Here is a 9,728-nt window from a genome sequence, read left to right on the forward strand (position 1 = left end):
CTCTGTCTTGCGTTTGAAAGACCAAGTGTCTGTGTGTGTCTGTGCTATGTGTGTGTGTGTGTGTGTGTGTGTGTGTGTGTGTGTGTGTGTGTGTGTGTGTGTGTGTGTGTGTGTGTGTGTGTGTGTGTGTGTGTGTGTGAGTGAGTGTTTGTGTGTGTGTGTGTGTGTGTGTTATAAATAGAGCAGAGCACTGACTGAGAAATGTCACACAGGTGGTCAGAAACATGGTTTGGGTTACCAGCCTCCCCAGATACTTACTTCAGGAAATCTCTCTCACCTCCTTCCCTCTGACTCATGTCGTGGTGCTGCTGCGTGCAATTGATTTTCACCTGCAGGGATGAGCCAAATGAGCCTTTATTCAACATCGAAACAGTGTCCTCTAGTGGAGATTTAACCGAAGCCTTGTCAGAACATATTTTATTGCAGTCTATCCCAACCGAGATCAACTATTCATTCTGTCCTGGAAACAGGTGCTCAGACACTTTCAATCCCACCCAAGTAGGAAGACATAGCAAGTTTTTACTATAGTCTGGTGACTGTGGCTTGGATCACGTGCACCATAGCAAGAAACTGAGAGGGTGGAGGGGAGTTATTTCCTCTGCTAAACCTGCTTGGCTAATTTTAACCTGCCAGTTCAGAAAGCAAAGGGACAGAAAGCAACGTTATCAAACCAAAGAAAAGCAACACGTCAGCGGTGGCAAATGGTAAGACCTTTGTATATTTCAGAGGTGATCTTTTAGTTAATGTGTTGAAATACTTTGATCATGACTATGTTTCAATTTAAATTACAAGCGGAACAGTGAAACTATTTGAACAAAAAAAATTCAACCGTGGAAGTGAAATATTTCAGCTGTCAGATTTAAATAATGCTACTAGATAGACACCATAGTTTATCAATCTACTTTGAATAACAGCTTCATTTCACAGCAAGAACACATAGTGAGTGTATTTAAAGGCATTATTGTAAGTGTTCTTTGTTTCTCAAACAGGGGGTCAGAGACAGAGATGCCTGAAGAGGTGCACTGTAAATTGGAGGTTAGGAAACAATCATGCGATCCAAAATTCTTGTGCTTATGTTGTCAGGGGTCACAGGTCAAAAATAGATGGCTACCACTGGCATAGGTGATTTTCTACAAAGGGTTGATGTTACAGATTACATTTTTTTTTTCTTATAGGTTTTATATAGAACTACCACCTGCAAATATATGCGGTGATACAGTGGTGGTAGGCAATATCGGCGATATTGCATTCATGAGGCATGTGTTCACATCGACCTTGACCTTTAACCCCCAAAATCCAATCAGTTTGAATAGAATCCCTAAAAGCGTTCATTTAATAGTGGGCCCGGACGGACAACTTGAAACAAGATGTCATAAAAATGCCTCATTCAAAGTCCAACAGATATGGAGAGTCAGATGCAGTTGCTGGTGTTGAATCAAATATTTAGCATTATCCTTGATGTGACACACTTAATATGCTTTATCCATATCTCTTTTTCTTTTTCATCCAATCAGAATCATCGGTCTCGAGCCCCCAGGGTGCGACAGCATGTCCACTGTGACTCCTGCTACAGCCGGCGCTGCAGGGCTCGGGTGGAGGTCTCTGTGTGCTGCGCTATCATCCCCTGCCCTCTGCACTGTGGAGCTCTCTTCCACCTGTGCAAAGAGGAGGATCACCTGCTGCTCTGCCCTAACGTGAGGGTGCCCTGCCTCAACACTGGGTACGGCTGCCCGCTCCACCTGCCCCGCTCCTCGCAGGCGGCCCACCTTCAGGTCTGTCCAGCCAGCGTGGTGTGTTGCTCCATGGAGTGGCTCCGATGGCCAACTGATGACACAAATCCACACAACACCATCACCCTGCAGGAGAACGTCGTGAAGGAAAACAAGGAGGATCTGGATCTTGCCATGGCCCTGGTGGATCAGTCAGACCTTTATGGACGCCTGAAAATGAAGCCCATCTATCCACAGCTGGTAGAGGAAGAAGAGGAGGAAATAAAGGATGAGAAGAAAGAAGAAACGGCAGTGGGAGGGCTGGTCAAAGGTTTTCCCGACAAAGATACCAATGAAGGTAAATAATAGTGCTGCTTTGAATGCTTAAATTGTCTCAGTTTGAAACACATACAGTACATTTTGATGAGGAAAGATTCTTGAAACATATGTGTTACAGCCTGTATTTATTGACCAATCCCTCAAAAGTACATCTATGTTTCCAACATACAAAATCATTACATTTATGTTCTTTTCTTCCCTGATCCGTTACTGCAGATAGCAGCTCGTGTGAGAATAATGTTGTTGAAGAACCGACGCAAAACTTAGGCGTCAGCAAAGAGAAATACAATAGAATGTCTGACATGATGTTCGGCATGGAGAGAGGTGGCTGTGCAGTCGCTCAGGCAAACTTAGACAATCCCAAGCAAAACACAAAACCTGGTGAGAAGGCGAATACAAAGAGGCAGCAAGACATGTTGGAAAATGGTGCAGCTACAGACGCACCAGACACAAGTAAAGGAGGGCATGCCCCGTGGCAGGAGGGCGTGATGGAGCGACTGGGGAAGGACCTCACCCCACAGGAGTTCAGCATGTACATGGTGCACAATGGGCGAATGCTGGTCTCCTTCGGACAAATCCCAGCCTGTACACCGAGGGAGAAGGATTTTGTCTACGGCAGCCTGGAGCCTATCCCTGTCCAGTCCCTCCGCTCCTTTAAGGTGACTTCAAGTGGCATTTATTTACTGTGAAATTGGCATCAGTCATGTCAATTTATTTTTGATGCAGACTAGGAGCAGCTAGGTATAGGGCTCTGTCCAAATAAAACAACACTCAACAACTTGAAAACCACTTAAAACCAAAGGAAAACCTTTACTAATTTGCTTCACCAAGGTTTGGTGTTTTTAAAAAAAGTATTGTAGGAGAAAAATTGTTGTATTGGTCCATACAGTACCAATATTATTAATAGAAGACACTATAAATTAATTCACTTTAAGGATTAAGGGAAGTACAAATTTACTGATAAGTAGTGTTTTGTGTGGTTTAAAAGTGTAGTGTTGTTACAAGAGTTTATGTTTATTCAGTGGTGTTACAGCAGTCCAAAATAAATGATTACCTTCAATCTGAAGTTGAGTGCCGTTTTCAGTAAGCAATTTAAGTAGCTATTTGTAAGTTAGAGAAGGATAGGGAAGACAGTATCTGCAATTCGGGGCTTTAAACCAGCTCAAATGCCAACTAACTATATAAAGTCTGTGGATTGATCAGATGTGATTGAAGTGGCCTGGCAACATGAAGAAACGGACCTAAAACTTTCATCAGACTTTGATAAATATATTGCTAATGTCTGATTGGTGCAAAAAATAACGTTTTTATCATCACATGTTTCCAACTGAGCCCCTGTGTTTGGATTAATTCTCCCTGAAAGATCCCTGACAGCTATCACTACAGGGAGCGGGTTCATATGCACGAGACAGTGGTACTAAACACACAAAGCGAGGAACGCAGTGTGGACACGTCAGACCTCGGAGGCAGCGAAGACAACTGGTTCAGTGATGAAGCAGCATCCACCCTGCTGGGCTACACTGAGGAGGCGGCCAGGGGTCACAAGGTAAATCCCATTTTTATAACATAAGTAAATACAGCCCCGTAAAAAATCAAGAGACCAGTCTGGATTTTTCTTAAATCTTCATCTCTACATAACTTAATGGAAATGCTCTTAATGACAATATTCTCATTGTGAATTTGGTAGAAATGTTGTCAGTAGTTTATAGAATAAAACCAAAATGTTCATTCCACTCAAACATATGCCTATAAATAGTAAAATGAGAGACACTGAACATTTGGAGTGGTCTCTTAAATTTTTCCAGAGCTGTATATATAAACTGCACACATGACTGGAAATTCAGTTACATGATACTTTCAGAATTGACTGTCTTTTAAAATGAATTGTAGTTTCCTGAAACATATCGCCTATAATCATGAATACATTTGAATCTCTAGGACTCTATGGTTTATAATAAATAGGACAGTTGATATGGCTGGATATATATATATGTTTTCTGTTAAACTTAAATCCACCAATTTAAAATGATTCATCATTTTCAAAAAGCACACTTTTTATTTGATTATATGGTATAACAAAGCATTATGTGGCACAATGGAAATAGGTGGGAAATAATTACTTTCTTGAAATCAATGTTTAAAAAAATAAGAAAAAAAAGCAAAGAAAATCAAAAACAGTATAAAAATGAGGGTATTGACTTGTCTCTGTGCAGATCAGCCAGTTCAGGTCATATGATGGGCTCTATGTGGATGAGGGAACGCAGACACACTTGTTCCGCTCGGCTCCGTTCAAAGGGAAGACAACCTTGGCGGAGGTGATGGCGGACAGACCGATAAAGCTCCATCTACAGCTGCTGGCAGATACTGTGGACAGCAGAAACCACAGAGCCAGCTGTGCTTTCACCTTCCTCTGTGGTCACACCTTCCACCGCAGAGAGTTCGCCACACATTTCAGGTATCTGTAAATACAGTTGATGTGGTTTTTGCTTTTTTACCGAGTTTGTAGTTCGAATGGGACCCCTTGCTGACCTCCCTAAACGTGTGTCATTTTCAGCTGTTTGTCTTTAATCTCAGCTGATCAACATTGAAGTTATTAATGTTCTCACTGAAAATGCAACAGTTGTGGATTACCAAAAGGAAGGAATGTGACAAATTGATAATATCAACTGGTATGATAAAGGCTGTTAATAAGAGTTTTATTTTTATTTTTAATAAGTCTTTCATTAATTTACCACCTGCAACAAGCTTGGATTTGAGTGCCTTTTTCCTAAGCGTTATGTATTAATGGTTATCTCATTTGCAGAAATGTCCACAGTGACATTCAGATGTCTCTGAATGGATGGTTCGAGCAGAGATGCCCCCTAGCTTATCTGGGCTGCACCTACAGGCACCGGAGGTTTCAGCCCTCCACGCATAATGCCACCGTGTCCTACAGGTGAGCACAGGTCTAGATTATACAGGTGAAACTCGAAAAATTAGAATATCGTGCAAAAGTTCATTTATTTCAGTAATTCATCTTAAAAGGTGAAACTAAAATATTATATAGACTCATTACATGCAAAGCGAGATATTTCAAGTCTTCATTTGTTATAATTGTATTTATTATGGCTTACAGCTTATGAAAACCCCACATTCAAAATCTCTGAAAATTTTAATATTACATAAAAATCAATAAAAAATGGATTTTAAATACAGAAATGTCGGCCCTATATAAAGTATAATCATCGATATGTACTCAGTACTTGGTTTGGGCCCCTTTTGCATGAATTCTTGCCTCAATTCCAATTCATTTTCCATGATATTCTAATAATATGAGTATCACCTGTATATACGGCCAGTATCCACCATATGCTTTTAATATTTTTAAGACTTTGAATTTTGAACGGGCTATAATCTTTATTTTTACAATAATGTGAAAGGAGTTTCAGCTCATAGATTAGCTACAATACCTGCTCAGCACAAAACAACATGCATAGTAAGCGACTAGTTGTTGAACGACTGAGCCAGCTATTTCCCTCAGGTGGTCAAAACCAAAAACAGAGCTACAATTGAGTGATTATATAACTAACATTCAGACACTGTATGGTGAGTACGGAAAATGAGGCCAAACTTTAAATTCCTGACCACAAATTCAATCGTTGAGTTACTAGACTCATGCTGCCCCCCTTGGGCTTATATACTATTTATTTTAGTGAGTTCAATCCTCACCAGTGTTCTTCTTACCTACAGTCAGCAGCTGAGGACTTTCACCTTGCGTCCGACACTTGTATCCTCAGTAGGTGGCGACTTCCAGCCATTCAGGAGCGACGTGGACTCCTCCAGTGCTCAGAGAAAGAGAGCAGGTCGGACCGGAGGAGGGGAATACTCCCTGTGCTCGCTGCCCTATGAGGTGCTCTGCCACATGGCCACATTCCTGGACAGCCTGGCCCTGTCCCAGCTGGCTCTGGTGTCCCAGCTCATGAGGCAGGTGTGCTCCTCTCTGCTGCAGGAGAGAGGGATGGTCACCCTCCACTGGGAGAAGAAGACCTACTCACACGGAGGAGCCAAGTGGAAGGCCAAACCTGTGAGAGATGCATGCAACATCATCCAATCCATCCATCATTGTAGTCGTATATAATAAAAATATAATTCTGTGATCCTTATTTTCCTTTTGTCTCATCCTGACTTTCCTACCGTCTCTCTCCAGGTATGGCAGTTCAGTCCCCTATTCTCCTCAGTGGATTCGTGGCACATGGCAGATGACCCTTCAATATCTGCTCATCTAAAAGTCTGTCAATATTATGAGACCGCTCCACACTCCCAGCCTGTTCCCCTCCCCAGCATGACTGAAAAGAAGGGAGAAAGCCAGGAGAGGCTTAGCCTCGTCCAGCAATTCACAGGAAACTGATGTCAACAATGAAAACCCCATTTAATTCGAACAGCTGTTTCTTCTTTGAAAATATTAATTTGTGAATTAGTCACACTGACAGCCAGATGACACTGAAAAACTATAGGTATTGTGTGTTATGACAAGTATGACACCCCACAGAACAAATAAAATCAAGCTGAACATGTGCCATGTTTTTTCTTCTTCAGGACCTAATTTAGGTCTTTTTATAGTCAAAATGATGAATTGTGAGAATTATTGGTATTTTAATCTGCAATGAAAATAATTTGTTTCACTCCTAAACAAAATATTAACACCTTCACCATGGTTTGGGAGATTGTCAGAAATGTTGATTTCCTTTCAAATGCATGCACTTGTACTTTACTTGACTATTTCCATTTTCTACAACTTTATACTCATACTCGACTACATTTCAGAGGAAATATTGCACTTTTCAGCCTTTCAACTACATGTATTTGAAGTTACATATAGGGTTTAACATAAAAATAATAATTACTTTATAAAATAGAGTGCATTGTTACTGAATAAACTCCCAAACAGTATAATATTAATAATGTTGTTAAAAGTGGTGCCACATCGACCAGCACCAATGCTGCTATAGTAAATTAATACATTAACACAGCTTCATATGCTGCATAAGCTTTTCATAAAGATTGATTATTTTATTTTTTTAAACTTAAACATTTTGACCCAGGTTGAAACTAGCTTGCACCCATCTCTGAGAGAGAGAGAGAGAGAGAGAGAGAGAGAGAGAGAGAGAGAGAGAGAGAGAGAGAGAGAAATGGCACCAGCTGCTGTGAGCATTGACTGAGCTCCTGCTCCTGCTCCTCCTCCTCTCTCTGCATCGTGGCACTAATCACACCTCATACGAGGCCGCTTTGTTGTGAGCCCAGCAGCGGCGCCGTACTGCGCCTACAACCAGAAGGTTAAGAGGAGGTTATTTCGACCCTTGGCAGCAGTAGGATCCGTTCACACACGTTGGCCAGATGCTACAGTGAAACGGCTCACCTGAGAGCAGAAAAAGCGAACACGGATAGTGCCTTTGCTTTTTTTGGTAGGTTTTTGCACACTGGACATTTTGCTGCACAGCTCTTTTGTTTTCTCCATCTATTCTGCTGCATCGAAGACGGAGATACCAGAACGATACGGGCATCCATGAGGTCCATGATCATATGAACAGGATACCGCGTCAGAATCACGGTAGGCTTTATATATACTATCTATGTGTATTGGGTAGGCCACGGGCCAGAGAGGCGAGTGTACAGTTACAGGTAGAAGATGCGCACTGGCAGTGCAGAAATGGGAGAGCGTTAATGGGCGATAATTTCACCTGAAAAAGGTTAGATGAGAGAGTAAATTTAGAGAGAATGACTTGGTGCATCTTTTAAATTTAGCAGAAAAATACCTGTTTATAGCATAGGTTGTTAGCCTATATAGTAGGCTATGAGTGGTGTAATATATCTCGTCATAATGTAGCCATAGTAATATATCTTATTTGCTGTGTAGTTGACACTTTATATCCAAGCAAAGTTCTGGTGAGATACAATTAAGACACTTATAGTTAAACAGCTGAACTAGGACATCTCTTATCCTAAGTCATCCAGCTACCAGCATCTGTGACTGTGTGCAGGTTGTGTTGGGGGTGTTCAGCCATGGATGCTGGGAGTCTGGAGCAGCAGGTGGCCAGTGTGGAGAGAGGCATCACCTTCCTGAAGCAGGAGCACCTGGCCATGCTGACCGGTCTGCAGCTGGAGATCACACACCTAAAGAGGCGCTGTCACGGTCAGTCTCCCGTATTTTTTTTATTTTATTTTTTTATGTGTGTCTCTTATTCACTTGACCCTCAACTTACTTGTCTGTCTGTCACCCTGTCATATGTTCTTCTGTCTCTCTGCCTGCTGTGCGTCTTCAGTGCTAAGCGTTGAGCTGGACTACAGGTTTCCTGACAGAAACACAGAAGGTAAAGCATGACCGTCGTCTCCTTGCCGTTGAGGATAGATAGATAGATGGATAGGTTATTCAATTGGATGATTGACTGATATTGATTATGTTTACATTGTTGTGTGTGCAAAATGTAATGATATACATATAAGTTAGAAGATGTAACATTTTGTTGCAAATACAAATTAATGTTTCTTCCTACTATATTCGTATACTTTTATACGGTTATGCATTCTCCCCCCTGAACATTCTGAACTGCAAACATAAATGCAAAATTTAAATGTGTACAGTGTGTATTATGTTTTTAACGAGCCAGGGAATCGTGCTAGCCTCTACACTGTTTTCCTGTATGTGTGTAATGTGTTCATATGTTAATGAGCTCATATTCTGTGTGTGTGTTAATGTTTGTTTTTTTTGCAGAGGAGGAAGCAGAGTTGTCCGCACGGTGTGAGGCTGCCCAGCGCCTGCTGGAGGACCAGCAGTGCATGATGGTTGTGGTGCGTGGGGAGCTGCAGGTCGGCCGGGCATGCGCCTCCACGCTCAGGAAGAGCCTCAGGGACGAGGAGCGAGGCTTCCTGGAGGAACTGAAACGCCGCAGCCACAAGATCACCATGCTGAGTCGTGAGCTGCATCGCCAAAACCTCATCACCACCAGCCTCTGCCACGAGCTCCACAACGCACGCTTAAAACTCTTCCAACATCGGCACAGCACAGAGTCCGCTGCTGCCAAGGGAGAGGAAGAGGAACCCAGAGGAAAGCAGGTGGAGGTGGAGGAGGAAGAAGAGACAGAGACAGAGGAAGACGAAGATGACGAAGGGGAGGACTCGGACTGGCTCCTGTCTCCGCCGCCTCCTCCTCCAGCCGCTCTCAACCAATCAGAAGAGAGACACACAAGGCGTGTCACCCTGAGGGAGGAGAGGGTCAGAGCTTGCGTGCCACAGGAGAGAGTGACGTCGCCGCAGAGGCCACACCCCATGCCCGACCCCGCTCTCTTCCTGGTCCCGCTTAGGTACCGCCTCCTTCGCTTGAACCAACCAATCAGAACACAGGACAGAGACGGGCTGGAAGACGAGTGGGAGGATATAGAGGACAGCAGGGTGCACAGGAGGGTGGACATGGGAGCAGGAGAGGGAGAGACTGCTCTGTGATTGAAAAAAATGAAAAGGACAGAGTTGTGTTCCAGCTTCTGACACCGCTATCCTAAAAAAAGCTTAAGAAGAGAGAGATGTAAATTTGTGACTGTCTGTAGATTTCAGGAAGGGAGTTACATATTTAGAGTTAGTTACACTGGAGTGTGTGAGCAAACCTACACATGGACATATTATAGGAAGTTTTAACATTGATGGTACAAC

General features: G+C 42.7%; 2 protein-coding genes across 2 annotated transcripts; both read left to right on the top strand.

Annotated features, from left to right (window-relative positions):
* Positions 1-647: 647 nt before the first annotated feature.
* On the top strand, positions 648-6,435 carry LOC307260247 (F-box only protein 40-like; the record flags this gene model as incomplete). Its single annotated transcript, XM_080040436.1, has 9 exons — positions 648-704; positions 990-1,035; positions 1,515-2,067; positions 2,265-2,707; positions 3,412-3,594; positions 4,262-4,503; positions 4,852-4,983; positions 5,778-6,111; positions 6,235-6,435. Exons 2-9 carry the CDS (start codon positions 1,006-1,008, stop codon positions 6,433-6,435), a joined length of 2,118 nt encoding a protein of 705 aa, XP_079896562.1. The 5' UTR covers positions 648-704; positions 990-1,005.
* A 1,138-nt stretch (positions 6,436-7,573) lies between these two features.
* LOC307260462 (uncharacterized protein) lies at positions 7,574-9,524 on the top strand (the record flags this gene model as incomplete). Its single annotated transcript, XM_080040716.1, has 4 exons — positions 7,574-7,635; positions 8,066-8,217; positions 8,348-8,395; positions 8,797-9,524. The coding sequence occupies exons 2-4, from the start codon at positions 8,088-8,090 to the stop codon at positions 9,522-9,524; spliced, it is 906 nt and encodes a 301-aa protein (XP_079896842.1). The 5' UTR covers positions 7,574-7,635; positions 8,066-8,087.
* Positions 9,525-9,728: the final 204 nt, after the last annotated feature.

This window comes from Ammodytes marinus (assembly GCF_949987685.1).
Source record: "Ammodytes marinus genome assembly, chromosome: 14".
Classification (NCBI taxonomy): Eukaryota; Metazoa; Chordata; class Actinopteri; order Uranoscopiformes; family Ammodytidae; genus Ammodytes; species Ammodytes marinus.